The following is a 17701-nucleotide window of genomic DNA, read 5'->3' as shown; positions in this document are numbered from 1 at the left end:
CCGCCCTTTCGACGGAACATATTTTTCTTTTTATTAACGGCGTACGCTGTCAACAACGGCAGCCACAATGAGCGCGCCATGAACATCTGGACAATGCAGCAAAAGCGATGATGGAAACCACCCCACAGGATCTTATAGCTATAATCGCATCCGAGAAGATGCGTCACTAGATTTAAGCTGGATTCCGGTGACATCGTACCATAACAAAGAGCGTACTTTGCAATTCCTTAAGTCAACGTTATGTCACTGGAAATTTAGACTTGGCACTCCGGCCGTGGTTGGGTTTGGTCCTTGTAAAACCAGCCCAAAATCTATAGCCAGAACAGTTGGCCAACGCTGTCACGTGCGACCAGAAGCTCAACTCTTGTGAAGTGGATCAATGGGGGAGGGAAGGACGCCTAACAATAAGTAAACAGCCGCTATAAAAAGTCGTAAGTTGTTGAGGTACGAAAAGCCCTATATGTCCACTTTCTTTTGTCTATTGTTTCGGAGGTTTTTGCGTATGGGCCGGAAAAAGAAGAACAGAAGCCGGACAACGCAAGTGTACAATACAGGAAAAATGGGTCGTTTGCACAAAGGAATGAGCAAACGAAGGAGCAGGTGGGTGATGGTCGTTAATGGCGACAGATGACAGATCATCGATGGGAGGTAATAGATCGGTTGTCTGATTGCATACAGCCATACAATCTGAATTCGGATGGCCCAGTTGAAAAACATGGCTGTTTGCAATCAAACATGCAGCGATTACACTGTAACAATGGTACACTCCCTATTTGCGTGGTGTACGTTCGATCCAAATCGTTTACTCGGATCAGTTATTTTATACCATTCTAAAGACTGTAGTCCAAAACTCGGTAGGCTTCCTGTGAGGTGCTGTTTCTCTCATTGTTTCAAGCACGTACTACCCAATCGACGGTGTATAATCGATTAACTGCAAATTGTCGTGCTTTACGGGTTAAAATCGAGTGCTTACAGAATAATGATGGCCACAGGAGAAAGTATCGAAACACCTAAATGACCATCATAGTGAATTTCTTCTTTTCCGTTTGTTTCTGACATACTCGAACAATGACTGCAACTCGTTCTTACCTCTTTCTGCACTGCCCATAACCTCCTTCTTCTGCAGGGCCTTGCACTCCTTCTTCATGAAGAAATGTTTCGTTCCCGTACAACCCATTGTAGTAGCTGGGCGCAGCGTTCGAACACTGAACACCGGCCAGAAACCCTGACTCTGTCTCTTGTTTCAGCTAGTCAGCGTGTCGCCTTCGTTCACGATACCTCGTTTTCAGTACGACCGCAATAAAATAACATTAAGATGTCTCGAAGTATGATAAAATCAACGTGTGAACAAATAACAAACTCAGAACTATTCAGCTGAAGCGATCGGAAAACCAAGACGGCAGGTTGACGCATAATATACGGAAACAAAGTTTTACAGTCGGCACTCACTTCACTTTAATTCGTTTTCTTCTCTGCTACAATCAACCTCAGAGTCGAATCTTTTTAATGTGGCACTAACGGAAGAACGGTACTGGAATTAGAAGTCGCAGATCTGCCAACCCTCTGATGTGTTACACACAGCTTTATCGGCGTGTGGGAAACGTAACCGTATGCCTTAGCTCACGTCCCGTGTTTCGGTCTACGCTTTAAACTTGCACGTGCGCTTTCACGCATTCCGGTACGTCCCTAACACACGGTCAACTCTACATACCGAAAAATCAGAACTGCCTTTGAACTTAAGCCACGTTCTCTTCACGGAGTAATATGTTGCTAGCAGCAAATTAACATAGCTGGATTGCGAAGAGTATTGGCATCGCTGAACAAACAGTATTTCTAGACGACAGAATTACAAGCGTAATCCATAATAACACCAGTTAAAAGTTAGCCTGTGTGTGTCCCAACAGCCGCATTCGAAGGGGGCAACTGAACTATTTTTTGTCTACGTTTTTACGATGATTTTGAAAATACCGAGCTGAAAGTCATAGGACTGTAAGAGAGTCTTCTAATTTTTTTCCTTTTGTTCTTTATCTTCGTGCTTTTCGGATCAGATTAACTTGACTGAATTGCCTGTCAGCAACAACGGCGACCGGCGATAGACATCGTCGACATTGCTCATACCGCGAATCCTATTTTGTTTGCTTGCGAGACACTAAGCAATTTAAATTCGCTTTCCACTTTTTCATTCTATGTTGAAGCGTTGTGGTAGCGTGGACATCGGTACTACGGGTGCCATTATAGATTACTTTCTGCCGTTCCCCTTCTTCACTGCTGTTGATTCATTCACTTCCACCGAACTTTCTTCGTTAATGTCATCGATTTCTCCGTCCGCCAAAATTATCAGGGTTCTTATCGGCTGAGGTAAAATTGCTAGGCCGACCGATAACGGTTATTGCGATCATCACTATCACCATAAAAAAGCCACAACGATGATCGCAGATGTACAATATAACACTGATGGGCAGGACTTAACTATCAATCAGCCATTGTCTGACTAGTCTTTCTTCCTTTTCGTTTTCTGTTTACTTGTAACTCTGCTTCTTTGTATTTACAAACGTATATACGATTGCCTTTTGTCCATGCCAGTCACTTCGTCCGTGTTGTCATTTGTGGCAGGTGCAGGAGAGATGACAAAAGCTCGCGGTCAAAGTTCAACGCTATTCAACGGTAGCCGCAGTAGCGGTCGAAGCCAGTCACAATCATGGCGGCTGTACTGATACCAACGTACAGCTGGCAATATCAGCGCGGCTAGCTCGTATTAATTCAATATTAGCATTTATCAATGCTGTAGAAGTAATGATTGAAGTTCTAGCCATATAATGCTGTCAATTATTTTGTACTTGACCTAGGCAATCGATAGTAATTGTACCCGTGCCCATGCCGTCGCTATCCGTATCGCTGATAGCGGCAACCGTCGTTTGAGTCACTGTCGCTGGTCTCTTGCGTTTGTTCTCGTCGCTGCCGCCAATCTTCTTCACATGCGCGAAAATAACTACTAGTCAACTTGCTGCACATAGATGTTTTAGTCGCGCTACTCAGCTGCTGCCGCAGGTGCAGCAGTCGCATGACGTCGACGGCATTTGACGCGCCGTTCCGTCTTTGCCGCCACCGCCAGCGTCGCTGTTAGGTGGAAGCCGCGCAACGCCGCGCTTAGTTGCTTGTTCGTTCGCTTACTTGCCCGCCTGTTTGGGTAGCGTGCGTGCGCCGGGCACCCTTTTCCCTTCTCAGCCGCCGCTCGTTACCAATTCCCACTGCTGCCCTCTCCCGCAAGCTAGCTGCCTCGCCTCCGAGCTGTGCTGTTCTGTGCTGACTGTGCCCGTGCGTTGTGGCGCCGTCAGCAGAAACGGTAAGCCACTGTTAGCAGGACCGGCACCGGCAGGGCCAGGCCGCCTGGGCCTCCACCAACACAGTCAGTCGTTGCTGGAGCAGCATCGACAGCGGTTTACGCATTTGGTCGAGGTAGGGTATCCAGCCAGTCGGCCGGCCGACAGCTTTTTCTCGCACTGCTGGGTTCGGCGGTGCTGATGGTAGCAGCGGACCAGCCCTTCCCGTTTCTAGATCCTCCCGTGACGCCAACAGACCGACAAACATTCAGCAGCCATACTCGACCTCAGCCATGCCCATAGCCAACCAACTATCCGCGTGGCACTCAGCTGCTACCCTCCCTCCAGCGACTGGGAAGGGACTTAACATCACCACCAGCGGAGACGGCTTCTACACACAAACATAAAGCTCTTACAGACTCGAGGTCGCTGAGCTCCCAGCTGCTGGTTCCCTGCGTTTTCGACCCACCTAGTCGTACTGCCTCGATTCCCAACTTTAACCCGCCACCCTGGCCGCCCCTTTCACAAATTCGTCACGGTTTTCCCTTGAGCTTTCCGCCCCATCTTATGAAAAGTATTCGCGGAATCTCGCGAACTATAGTTCCGGGCCAGTTTCGTGTTCCCTCTGGTCGCCATTCCCAGTCTGTCGAGTCGGTTCGACGGTATATCAACAAATCAGTTTGAACACCAGCGGTGACGAGGCATATTTTTCATACGAAAACAGAAGCAACAATGACAGTATCGAGGATTTTCGATTGCATATCCGAGGCTTCAGACTCCTTCGAGGTCAACCGATGATACCTTTATTAGAATTCAGCAAAGGTGCCACTAGTCGCTTTGCTGTATTGCATGAAAGCACCTCGAACTATTTGAAGGTCCAGGACCGTGGTTACCTTTTATCTTGTATCATAGGCCCTTAATGAATTAGTCAATTAGACAGAGTATACAACTTTAGGCAAACGGGGACTGCCATTCAATAAGGCAATGCTGGATAGTACCACGAATAAACGTAGGGGCAAAAAAACCTTTCGAAAAAGGATTGCTCCAAAAAGCTTAGTGTCAGCTTTAAGTAGCTTACGAACCAACTGATCGGATTCGACTGTCATACAAGTAGCAAAGTCTAAGCTCATTGATGAGCACCCGGCCGTAGATTTTTCACCTAGCCATTCTACCGTGACGTAGTTGATTGTGCCTACAATTAATTAGACAACGAAACGTAATCGAATTCTCTTGTCTATATTCTGTCTTCAGCTACTCCTACCGGAAGCCTTAGGAAGGACACAACTTAGGACACATTTTTCGCTCGTCCTGATTGATCTGCTAACATAATATAAAAACGCAGTTCCGAAACCATCCCGTACAGACCCTAGCAGATCAGAAATAGCATCTTGGCTGATGAGATGACCAAGGCCTTCATTATCAAAAAAGACAGGCGGTTAAAGCTTCTTTGTTTGAGCAAGCAGTTAGTACGAGTTAGCTTTTTTTGAAGGAGCAGACTATTGTAATAAAGTGATGTAAGAGATTGGATTTCTTATTAAATAAAACCAGCACGAAGATCTCGGTATATAAAACTGTGTTGATAAAATAATGGAAAAAGAATTTTAGTTTCTACCGTACGATACCACTGGAGTGTTATCGGTCTCGAAATAATGTAATTGGTTTTTTTTTTAGAAAAATATTTAGGATTAAAATTCTAGCCAACAGTGAGCAACAGTGCCCCAGAATTCAATGCAGTTCCGTCGCAAATGCCTAAATTTCGACAGAGCATGTTTTCTTGGTTATATATATATATATATATATATATATACTATATATTTTCTTGCTACCTTTTGTATAGCTCTTTTTTTCTCTAGACTGTTTCTACTAAAAAGAAATTGATCAAAATGATTGTTGTCCTAGGAAGAAAGGCAACCAGGAAAACTTTCCTTCCAGCCCATGCCGCAGGTTAATGGGACAGCGTGATTAATGGGGTGTTGTGAACTAAGAAACATATCAGTGATAGAAGATCTATTTATTCGAATCTAGTACTGGTAACGACAGTTTCTGAAAAGTTCAACAACGGCTCGCGGCAACCGATTGGATCAATCTCTCGTATAATGATACTGCGTGGAATGATTATCCAGTCGGACTTACCTTTTTTTCTCCCCTAAACGGTGCCATTGAGAACAGCTTTAACGTGATACAAACGAATTTTGGAACGTGCCAGGGCCTAGGCGATCTTGGCGAGATGAACCGTCAGACAGAACCCGACACGTCTCTAGACAAATCTATATGCATCGTAGTCATAAGTACATAACAAAAATTCTATGGCAAGATTCGAGACTTCGATACGATGCGCACCAGGAATCATCGTTGGAATATCTGCTGCTGCTTGACGCCAGCCGTCAACCTATTGTACATAAAATGTTGTCATTCTTTTTGCTGGCTCGCCGTATCTCATCTACTACTTAACAATATAAAGAATTATCAATCGTTGTTCAAATACCATAGTTGATTTTTTGGGCGGAGTGAATAAGCCAATGTTGCTGTAGGGCTTCGCTTTTTTTTTGTTCAGCCATCGAGGGCATTATTGTTGTGGGCATCAAGAATCGCCCCGGAGTTAATATACGCTAATTTACATTAAATATGTGTGTATATAGTAGACATTGACGCCAACAGAAAATAATGCAGCACTCGTCAGAGCAATAGGAAGCTACCATTATTTCAAAGGATCGTAATTACGTAAGCCATTATAACCATTTATCGTAAGATAACTTTATTCATATAACATGCAGCATTATTTCAGAAACTTGATTTATTCCTTGCGGCTATGCCAAACAATTCGGCACGATTTTTCGAATTCATAGCGTATTTTTTCAAGCGAAAATAGGTATAGGGGCACCCATTCTCCATCGCGTGCCGTTCTTCCATCGCGTGTTTGTTGCATCGTGCCGCCGATAATACATAACACGAAGCACTTGGGACTTTTAGTCGTAGGCAAATAGATGTAGATTTTATATTAGGACGTTATTTTTATATACCGGGAGAAAAATATTATATACATGCATATTAATAAAGTATTTTAATTGAGGATCATAAACACAACAGTTGAGCGTGATGAAAGCCGTGAGAAAATGTTTTATAGGTTCGATTCAGGCCCTTTCAGTAGTAAACTAATTGAAACTTGTTTACTTTTCTGTAAAACATTATTTCGATAGGAGCCTAGAGACTCCGAAGCCCGTTAAATTTACGTGATGAAAGGTCGAAAGCATTTTGCTTCATTAAAGTAGCTTATAAATAAAAAGTAATTACTAATGAAGAGACTATTCAGTTATTTTTCCAAGCCACAACGCAACCGTAGTACTCACGTGAAGTCTATTGAATATGATTGTTTTGGAACGAAGCGATGTTAGTTCGATGAAAAGTTCATTGCGTGATTTAATATTGTAGAGCGGAAAAATGTAAATTAAATTCAATGCGTAAGTCTTTACAAATAATGTTACTATATTAGATAGTAATGTATAGTATATATATATATATATATAATAAAGCGAAACCTAAAAATTGCCTAAAAAATGCGGGTTTCTTAAAAATTATATTACAATCAATTTCGGAGATCTATGTAACACAAGATCGGTAGTCATGTCAATATTATAGCTTGTCATCAAGTCGACACTATAATAAGGAGTGATCAGTTCGACAACATACTTACGGCCGTACTCTATCGTTAGATGTGGGCCTATTTGCGGTGGTTTCTTTTCAAGTTTTTTTCGATTTTCTCTGGCAAAAGCATGATTGTTGCATCAAGCAGTTGTAGCACTGTTTTAAGCGACTACGGATACCGCGTTTCGGATATAGTAGCATTGCAAAAAACATATGATTTGTACGGTACAGAGTAGACTAAATTATTCTCCACCACTGGCATCGTTGCACCGCACCACGAAACTTGTGTACGACCGCCAGGTTCTGCTAATTCAGTGTTCACATGAAAATCGGAATGCCCCGTTATAATGTGTGGCTCAAGCAAGACATGCGACTATTACCTGTGCTCGCTTCGGCCGTTTATTTATTAGTTTCTTTTTGATTTGGCTAGCCAGAAGAGGGATGCATGGCGAATGAGGCATATCGAGTGGGAAGCAATCAATGCACGGGTGAGCTCTCACTTGATGATGACGCGAAACAAGAACCAGTAGGTAAGACAGTCTCAAATAGCCCAAGTCAGCTTTCGAAGGCCTCGGACGCGATGGGATGCTTTTCCAATTCTAGTTCCCATCATGCAGAATGTCTCTCAGTCTCGCTTTTACTTTGGCAGCCTTTGCGTATGTTGTCGCTCCCGCTGCTACCATCAATGCGGAACGTTAACCTTTTATCGACCCACCGCTATGGAAAGTAGGCGAAAACTTCCTAGTCTATGTGCCTCCATCATCTGCCTTGGTTGCTCGCAGCTGTTGACGAGCAGTCATGCCCGCTTATCGCGCATGCACACCACACAGATGGCTAATAGGAGATTCGTACTTGTTCCAGACAACTGAGCGGGTTTTCCAGCTGGCGATGATGCTGCCCCCTATCTGAATACAGTTCGCCATTTCTGCGTCTGCGCGTTGATATTCAGCTGGCAGGGACTAGTTGAAGACAACTGACAAGAGTGAATGACAGTATTGATTAGTTGAAAGGGGTAATACGTAGGGCCAGAGGTGCCCCACACGTTTACGTTCGACGATATTTAAAAAAAACCAATTATTGTTTTTATAGAGTGTCGTTGAATCTATAAAAACATATATATACATACAAATATATGATTTGAGTTGACAGAAAGCGTCGGAGTAGGCTGAATGCACAAGCATCCTTTCGATATTCTCTACATACCCCTGAGGGCTATGGTTATTTACAATTCACACTAAGGATAAGTCTATTTCCTAATATAAATAAGGTTAGCAAAAGACAACATTACTGAATACCTTCTAGGTTTCGATTTCGTAACTCTTATCTTGGGACTTTCGCCCCTTCTCGATACAAGTGTTCGCCTTACACAGCATGGTAACAGAACCCGACGAAAGAATACTGTTGAACGACATCGTTTCCATTTAGCCTTCGCAAGTTACAGGCCAATTTTTGACCGTCTGCGTTGCGTAAGTCCTACCCAGAATTAGCCTTCGACATTGCAACAATCTTAACGCGTCCTATTATATCTTTAACGTAAACACTAATTCAGCATCAATGCATAATGACTACATAAAACGAATAACATCTGTATAAACCTTGGCGTATAAAAGTAAAAATAATCAGTACATTTAGGCGCTACCTATAGCTATTAAATGATTATCAATTTGAAAATGTATATCAATGAGAGAGTACCACACGAGAACTACTATTATACTTTAACGTGGACCTTCAATGAGGTCTCCCAAAAGCCATGTTTAGCTTTTCTCGTATTTCCCATAGTAGTTAATATTTAATTTGATTTTACGAAGGAGCGCTTGGTCTAATGAGATATTGCAAAAATATATATTTTGCACGCGATCAAGCAAAACCTGCAGACGTAATTACTAGTTTCAAATTAATTTCCATGTTAACTGGCGATGCGACAAGCTATTCCTACATGAAACTTGTACAATAACACTATAGATGACTCTAGAGAACAGATCTGTTATACACGGACTGGCAAAATAATTTTGTTTATATGACGGCGAACCTTAAACGCTCCGGTTTTTTGATTATGGTCTAAACACATGCTCGCTTAGCAATAAAAGTTTTCATTTGTTTCGACTGAACTGAACTCATATAATGGACGTAAGCGCATCGGAATCCGATTTCTGATACAGCATACTGCCCATTTCAGGTATGTAATCGGTGACGTCGTCCTGTAGCACGCTAGGGGAACTGCCGCAGCTGTTCTATTGAATTCTAGGTTTTGGTCTGTATCCATCTTACTGTCCTTAGAAAATTTTTTCAAATATAGGCCTGGGGTAGCCATCCTGATGGTAATCAGACGTTCGGAAACTTTGCTTTGTTTCCGTAATAGAATGGTTCGTGGCACAGGAGCAAAAACAGTTTTACTATCGTTACCAAGGTATGCTGGAGACCCTCGTGTGATGGGTAATACCACTTGATTTGGAGTTACGGGGCTTGCGACAGCATCTCCCGGCTTAGAGGTTATATCGGTTCACTAACTTCTGAAAACTAAAAACTCCGGTAGTCTCTGCATTTCTATTAGCTAAGGTCTCTCGACTAGGTGTTTTACAGTTATGCACTAGCAACTGTCCTCAATCTGAAAGTTAATAGCGAACCAGGAATGAAATCGGTCGATCACGAAACGCTTCAATCTAACAATAACAATGACACTAAGCATTTGATTCGTTTCGTGCCACAAGCTTGCAGACCCATTTAACTGAGTCCCAACTTCACGAACGAATAGAAAGGACTAAAACCAAACCCAGCTTAATTTGCCTTGTCCTTATTTAAACAATGATACGATGACCATCCGCAGTTCAATTTTTTTCTTGTCAATTCAAATAAACTTTGTTCAAACGTACGAGCCCCAAAGGCGTATCAATTTGAAGATATCACCATTGGTTGCAATATCCTGACGAGACCTCTACTTACAAAATATCCAGATCGCTTTAACTTGATTAACTTACGTGTGCAACGCTTTCATGGCAATATCACAAATACAATATAATGATACGTTCTTCTTAAAGTTTCGAAACTTTTTGTAGAAGAATTGTTTAAGCCAGTATCGTCTGCCGTACGTCTGAAGGTTGAGCTCTTTATCTTTTGCCGTTTTTCTCGTCTCTGTTAAGCATCGTTACACTATACCTGTTTATGCTACGTCTTATTTGAAGGCTTAAAATTGAGATTTCTAAGTAAAATAGTCTTTTAAGGATCTTTAAGTTGGGATCCTAGTTTTAAAGGATTTTACCATAGGTATTCCTCTAAACCTTTGTAAAGAAGAGCACAGTGGGAAAATGAATCTTATGTAAGTCTAAAAGCTATTGCGGCAAAGCAAGTACGGACTATTTTTGTTAAACATAACATAGTAAAGCCTTGCATTCCTACTCAATTCGATAATGCAAGATAAGAAAACGTATTATAATTATTTTACATTATCCTAATCCATACATATATCTAGATAATAGGTTGTGATTATCGAAATCTGTCCTAAATTTCGAGCCGTACGTAATAGGTTTTTACACGCACATGTCTGAAGCGTTGCATTACACAGCAAACGGATTCTAGAACTGAAATATTTCTTTATCTGAATTTTTTTTTATTAAAATTTATAGTCGACATCTTATTTTTTGGGCAACGAGAGCTTCGGAGCCACGTTCCACGTGTAGGGCATTGCAAATCTCGGTCATGCACGAGCGCTGGACAATGACTCTTGTTACGCAATAAGTACTGTGAGAAGATAGAACACCATATAACCTACCGTACACATTAAAAATATTTAAGAGTATAATAATATATATTCGGAATTGCATAGATAAAACTTAAAATATTTGAGGTGCTTTATCGAAGGGGCCGACGGGTTTGGTAGATGGAGGCCGTTAGTTCTGTCCTTCACAGGCCAATATTTCATCACCTTAGACAGTAGTACCGGCACAGAGTAGGCTTTGCTGCCAAAATAAACACTACTAATTTGCCTAATTTTATCTATTTAAAATTACTTTAAATAATTTTCGACAAGGCTGGGCCCATATTTTAGTGTGGTATTCGATACAAAATTAACGACTGTAGTTAGATATAAAATACGAACCAAACATATATGCGATATTTAAATCCGACTAATAAATATTACAATTTGTGGATTAAATCGTGTGGATGACCTATGATAAAAGTTAACGAAAGGATCAGTTTAAAAGGGGATGGCATGAGACAATATGCAGCAAGAGTAACCGCGGACACAGATCCCAAGCGCCTTACATAGAGATTCGCTTGGACATGGCCTGTAGAAGGTTGATTAGTAAATAAATTTATTATAGCAATTTAACATCAAACCTCACAACGTAATTAGAATGATTAACTAGCCGTACAATATGGTTGAACAAAGGAAATGTTTTATTTTACATTAATACCAGTGTACTATTTGGCAAACTGTGTATATTGGAAACAGCTCAGTATCCTTGCACCTAACAGGAAAACATATCAATGCCAGCTTGAAAGATGAAAGTTTGGACCGCCAATTAAGTTTCAAATCTAGAGAACTTCAAGCACAAGCTCTCTTGCTTGAATGTAATAAACTCAATTCTTTCGAAGTATGATAGCGCTGCTTCCATACCGTAGAAAAGTAAACGTTATTATTGATAAACCATTATACACTTCAGCGTCAGGCAATTTTTTTATTAGCTGCCCTTATGATCTCGAAGCAATTCCCGTGATTGCCTGATTTCGGTGCTATCATTAATATTTTTCCAACTAGCGCACTGCCGCCTCTATCAGCGACGTCTTTTTCCACGGAAATGGCTTACAATGATTTGCGCCAGAGTCGCTTTACCGTGTGCCTATTAATAGAAGGTGGAGGAACCTGTACGCGTTCAGGACGATGTGTCGAGCCGGTACGTTAGTTCATAGTAGCTATTAATGGAAGGCAGCGTTGGGATGGAAAATCTTTAGAACGACGCGTCAGAGAGTAAAACGCAACACTCAGTTTGCTTTTTGATTGGCTTTGAAGGGCACTCAGAGATTTGGAGTTCGGTTAGCAACGGAGCTAGCCAACCCTAGAGCATAATTAAGCGACTCGCTTGCATAAACCAATGTAGCTATATGTCCAAAAACGTGTCCCTATTCACTAAGCTCCACTCTAAAATTTATTTTCCTTGTACAAAATAAATCAGGCAAAAAGTAAGTTTTAATCTTTGCCTTCACAGGTTTTGTCATCTATATATATATATATATATATATATATATATATCCTTAAAATTTCACCACTTTTAGTAATCCTTTAGGGATGCCTTTGCCAATGCCGCCATGGCATAGCAATCACAAAAACGTCAACTTTGATTGATGCCTGCTTCTGCGATTGTTTGCACAGACACGGAACTTTACAAATAGAAAAACATGCGCCAGTGAATTTGTCAATTGGTTTGTGTATGCAAAGCAACCTCTGAGCGCATATTCTCTAACTTGCCCTCCCCAACCGTTTATTGCTCGGATTTCGCTACCGATTCCGTAACAGCTTTGTTCCTGATTTGATACTCATGCTTATGTCTCCGCCTTCGAGTAGCGCTACGTATCACATAGAGACTTCGCATTATTCTGATGCATGCCCACATGTACACCCGCCTGCTCGAAGTTTAACTTTAATATAAACAGGGACAATCCGCATTCAGATAGCTCGCGGAGACGCGTTGCTTTATCTATTCCACAACCTGTAGCCGCCCTAATGACAGTCCTGGCAGTCAGTAGACCTGCTGCGCGAAAGCAGTCGATAAGACACCTGGAAGCGTTTGCTGGAGAATGCCGTTGAACCGAATCAGAAAAGCGGCCCTCGTAAGTAAATGGGTATTTTGCCTTCCGATTTGCATTTCTAATAGGGTTAGTTAGAAGCAGGGAAACAACTTTCTTCTATATCTATTGGCAACGAAACGAACTTTCTAGATGCTAACGGATGTGGCTCGATCGCTGTGCAATTGCTGCTTCCGTTGGGCGGTGACCACGCTTCTCCGGGCAAAAGACTGGGTCACGTTACTTTTCGAATAGTATAAAACGAAGGATAATGGAATCATTCTGCCGGACATTCTCACGCGTCCTGCATTCTCGTCACCGCTACACAGTCAATGTACAGTTAAGGCGGATCGATCTACTAACTGCGATCCTCTCTTTGCGATGCAGAAACGATTATAGATACGACCGAAAGCTTTGCTGAACATATAGTGGTATCGTAGGATGTATGAAATTTTTGTTAGTCTCTCTAATTTTTGTTAGTTAGTTAGGAAAAATATCTCTAGCTCGCTTAATTCTTGACAGGTGTCATACCGCTCCATGTAACTGTATCGAACCTTACGAGCACAATATTCATACATTTATCTAGTCAAATATATATTTATATAACCTCACGTAACCTTATTCGATCACCATTTCTAGCATTTATTAGCATTATGTTCGAGGGAAGATAGTCATCTTTGGAGTGGTGACAAGGCCCTCTGTTTTTCCTTATCTTATCACTAATTTCAGGTAAACCCCTCAGGTGCGTTGATGAAGGACCGAGTTTCGTCATCGTGGGCAGCAGCAATATCAACGAGGTGTTCTTAATTGTGCAGCAGCGTAAGTTCAAATTACTATAGCAACGTTATTGTAAACAATTTAAAGTTAGGGTAATGTTACGATTGACAAAATGTTATGAAATCAAGTATCATCGGGCAAGTCCTTGGCCTCTCGAGGTATGTTGCCAATTTTATCTGCGCAAAACTAACTTGCAGTTGAAATTTTTTAATCTAACATGTTTCCGGGGTTCGTATAAAAGTATTTCGTTCAAATGTGACAGAATTTTGTCAAAGCTAAGGCTCATCTGGACTTCTTCTACTGATTTTTAAACTAATAGTTGTTTTAAAGAACCCCTTTTTCATTCGTGGTAGCAATGCTGTGATATACTTGAATTACTTTTTTCTACCATAAATAATTATATTTACATGGCCGAGTAGGTGATAATCACACCTCTACTAAGGCCACGTGGAATCCACTCTATTACTTTTTATATAATTGCTAGTGTATGCAGGCTGTTCGTAACAGTGGTGCGACTAACTCGTATCTTGACTTAGCTGGGGCGCACTTACATGCAAAAAAGCCCCACCTTCTATGACCGCCCGGCAGTAGTTTGCGGTTAATCAAACGAGAATCGGCAGTTCTGAGGAATCACAGCAAGGATTTCGAGGACAATTGTCAAGTACTCCACATCAGTATTCAGTTTCTAAAATACTTTTTACCCCCCTATCTGCGTACTTCCTGCTAGAAAACAGTGAAGTAATTAGTGTCGCACGTGCAGCTTTTGCACACACACACTGAGGGGCACGCGCCAAATTTCAAATCGAACGGCTAAATAAAAAAAAAACATAAAAATGACAAAGATTAAAAAATTGCAAGCAACCAATCTAATATTATGTCTAATTATATAGTTACAGATAAAGTGTTGCTTTTTTATTTATTTATTTAAATATTGTGGGTATTGATAACGAGTTATGGTTTAACCATTCTGGGCCTTGACTGCCATATAGGGATCCTATGAATTTTTCTACATGTCATACACCTGTATACTTCATTTTCACCCACTGCATAACTTCTTTTTTTAAGCGTCTGACTAACTATGATGGACAGAGTATTCACGAGTCAGCAACAGTAGCATGTTCTCCTTGCCTCTCTGTCCACTCATTCTCTTCGTTCGTTACTTAATCCCTTTCAGCTGTGCTAGCCTTTCGTCAGCTTTACTATTGCTACTCTGACAAATTAAGCTACCATTGGATCAACTTCACCCTTTTTTCCGCCGCTGACAGGAAGCGCAAAGTGAGTTGCATGCAGAAAGGCAGGACAGAAACATGAGGCGTGATACCATCCGAGATATTCCTCTCAGTAGCTTCGAAGAAAGACTCACCAGCGAAGACATATTTTAATACATCGACACGCGCGCACGTACATTGTGACAGTATATACGTCATTAAACGAAGTTACTGCCGCGCTTGACGATCGATGCGGGCTAACCGAAATAGTTCGCTTGCACGACTGCCTTGGATTGAACACCTTTCTATAGTCGGTCTGTCATCTTGATTCTGGACATAGGACAGCACAGGGAAACAACGCCAAGAGACGTAGCGGGGAGGCCCCTAATTGCCACTGGACATCGGCTATCGACCGAATACTGCCCATGAAGTGAGAAATGACAGCTTACCGTCGGCAGTTTCTGAGCGATGACCAGTTGTGAGGCGGGCATCATCTTTCAGATATAGTATCTACCTAATTCGAATCTACTAGCCTCTGTATATAAACCCCGGCTAACACCATACTCCGTTCACATAACCCTGTGCATCGTTTACGACGAGTTCGACAGTGGGTAGTGCAAAGCATTGTGTGGGCGTACCAGAGGCATCAGGGAGACCTATTGAAGAAATGGGGAAGCCGTTGTCACCAACTTCGAAGCAGAGGCCACAGCAGTGGGCGTATCAAAAACTATTGATGACGGACTACCATCTTGGATGTTTTCGTCTACTTTTCAGGAGGTAGGAATCGAGATTGCCAAATAGATTCAGACCGGGTGAGACGTTGGTGCGGCAGTTATAGGTGCATATATAAGCAATAGAGATATTACGCGCATGATAAGCTTTTCGTGTTGCTCTCGTTGCTACAAGAATCGGCTTTTGTCATAATTCATATGAAATTTGGAAGAGTCTAGTAATAACGCTGACGAACATGTGGTTGTCGTTGGCAATAAAGCACAGTACGGTGTCTTCACTACGTTTCTGATAGATATGTTCTGAAGGAATGTTCTGAATCGTTACATCGATATGTATACTTATATATATATATATATAGGATATAAATTCTTTCCGTCAAAAGGGGCTTAAATCAATTTCAATATATGCCGTTATGCGATATTTGCTAAACTCCGCAATAATATACGGTACATACGGTACTAAAAACAAGAATTAACACTCAAATTAGTAATGTGTATAGGGAAGTTAAATTTTCTCAGTACTAGGTGAAGTGGACTGAAGGGCTTCTGCACGAAAGCACTTATGTGATCCATGGCTTCTTTCTATTTTCTTAAAAAAAATATTGTGAATCGTATACCTATGCAGCAGCCGCATGTCACGCATTTCGTTTACGAACTTGAACGCCTTGGAGCGTGCTTACAGGTTATCCATGCAATTCAACTGTTCACTTGTGTATCTGAACAAATCCACAATTGAAAAGTTCGGATATGGCTTTTAGTTTGTCAGAGTTCAGGGGGCAACAGAGACGCAGAGGGCTTAGAGATAACAATATTTACAATCCTAAGATACGATCGAGCGTAAATATACTATTGTATATAAAACGATTACAAAAATATCTTGGCTGAATACTGAAAAATGTTATATGTATTGATATATTTATAGTAACTTCCCCCTGAGATGTTTCTTACGTTTTTGAGGTAGTTTTCAGTTTAGTCTGAGCACTTTGCTATTCAAGTCGTAAAAAAGAAACTTAGATATATCAATACGAGTAGTTAGTTAGCTCATCGCATCTTCTCTGTAATTTCAGAAACCCAAATATGAAGGAAGTCCATATTATACGTCGGTTAATTGATCCGTAGTTAAAGACAATGCATGTGTAGAAGGGTGCTATTTAGAATGATACTTGAGGTATGAAACTAGTAAAGTTATGGCGTGCGCGTATGGTGCTCGTATTCAAACATTGGCCGCAAACATGCATCTCTATTTGACCATAACATCACAGATGTAGTTAATGAAAACGATCAGTAAAAAGGACAATCGTTACACATATCTGAACGTACTATCTTTTACAGTTCATTATGCAGTGTTATTAATTTAGTGTATCTGTATAGTGGCAATAACTTAGACCGGGGTTCACAATAAAGTTTTACAAGTTCCAGGGGGACATAGTCTGGTTTCTATAAGCTCAACAATATTATACTTAACAGTTGGAAGACTAGAGGGTTCTGGAGAAACATCAAAGCCCCGCAAACAAACGCTACCCATAAATGAGAACCGAAGTTGTCGATCAGCGGTAATTAGTCGTTACGACACGATCTGCCATACACTTCTATATTATTATATGGCCTCTTTTCATTCACGGAATGTCAAAATCATTCTTTTCTAGATTTAAGAATCATTACATTTGTATCTGCCTAAGGACAGCTGTTAACACTCAACTAGATAGATGGAAAAGGTTTATACGAAGAACCGCGTTTCAATCAGGCTCTACTTCGTTAAAGCAATGTACGCGTACCACGGAACTGTTGATGCTGAAGTTTTTCGGTTCGCAAATAAACTTAATATACCTTTTAAAGGTACAATATAAAGTGCTACCCTATTAATCATATTAAGTTACATTGACAAGCTATCAATTCGTATTAGCATAATTCATAACTTGCCTTCAAGGTTTTAATTATTATAACCTTGGAACCGCATTAGATATGAAAAGAAAAGTTGCCTGAGTTTTATAGATACCATTTTTCAGGGTCTCAAAAGCTATAGCTATGCATATTTTGATATAGAAATCAGGGTCATTCCATTCTCGGATCTCGGACTAATCGAAACTCGGTTTTCCGTTAAATATTCTTCCGACATAGGTAAAAGCTCTAGCGCTCTAGCCGGAGCAAGTCAGAGTGGCATAACGGTTGGCAGGTTGGCTCCTAACCATTTTCGCACCTTATCAGGCTCATTGATTACAATGTTTCTCTCAGAGTGAGTGCT

The 17701-nt window shown here is 41.1% G+C and overlaps 1 protein-coding gene and 1 long non-coding RNA gene across 3 annotated transcripts in view; one reads left to right on the top strand and one right to left on the bottom strand.

Annotated features, from left to right (window-relative positions):
* rdgC (retinal degeneration C) overlaps nucleotides 1-3269 on the bottom strand; it is a 141037-nt gene extending 137768 nt beyond the window's left edge. For both annotated transcript variants that reach the window (XM_022849612.2, XM_086972228.1), the window contains exon 1: nucleotides 1090-3269. In XM_022849612.2, coding sequence (XP_022705347.1) covers nucleotides 1090-1177 — 88 coding nt within the window. In that variant the 5' untranslated portion in view covers nucleotides 1178-3269. The remainder of the gene's footprint in view (nucleotides 1-1089) is intronic.
* A 9424-nt stretch (nucleotides 3270-12693) lies between these two features.
* LOC111269799 (uncharacterized) lies at nucleotides 12694-17307 on the top strand. The gene is made up of 3 exons (XR_002685940.2): nucleotides 12694-12788; nucleotides 13473-13562; nucleotides 14695-17307. It is a non-coding gene; the product is annotated as an uncharacterized LOC111269799 (long non-coding RNA).
* Nucleotides 17308-17701: the final 394 nt, after the last annotated feature.

Source organism: Varroa jacobsoni, unplaced genomic scaffold (genome assembly GCF_002532875.2).
Source record: "Varroa jacobsoni isolate VJ856 unplaced genomic scaffold, vjacob_1.0 scaffold_152, whole genome shotgun sequence".
Lineage (NCBI taxonomy): Eukaryota > Metazoa > Arthropoda > Arachnida > Mesostigmata > Varroidae > Varroa > Varroa jacobsoni.
Note: the sequence above shows the minus strand (reverse complement) of the source record. Positions and strands in the feature narration are given on the sequence as shown.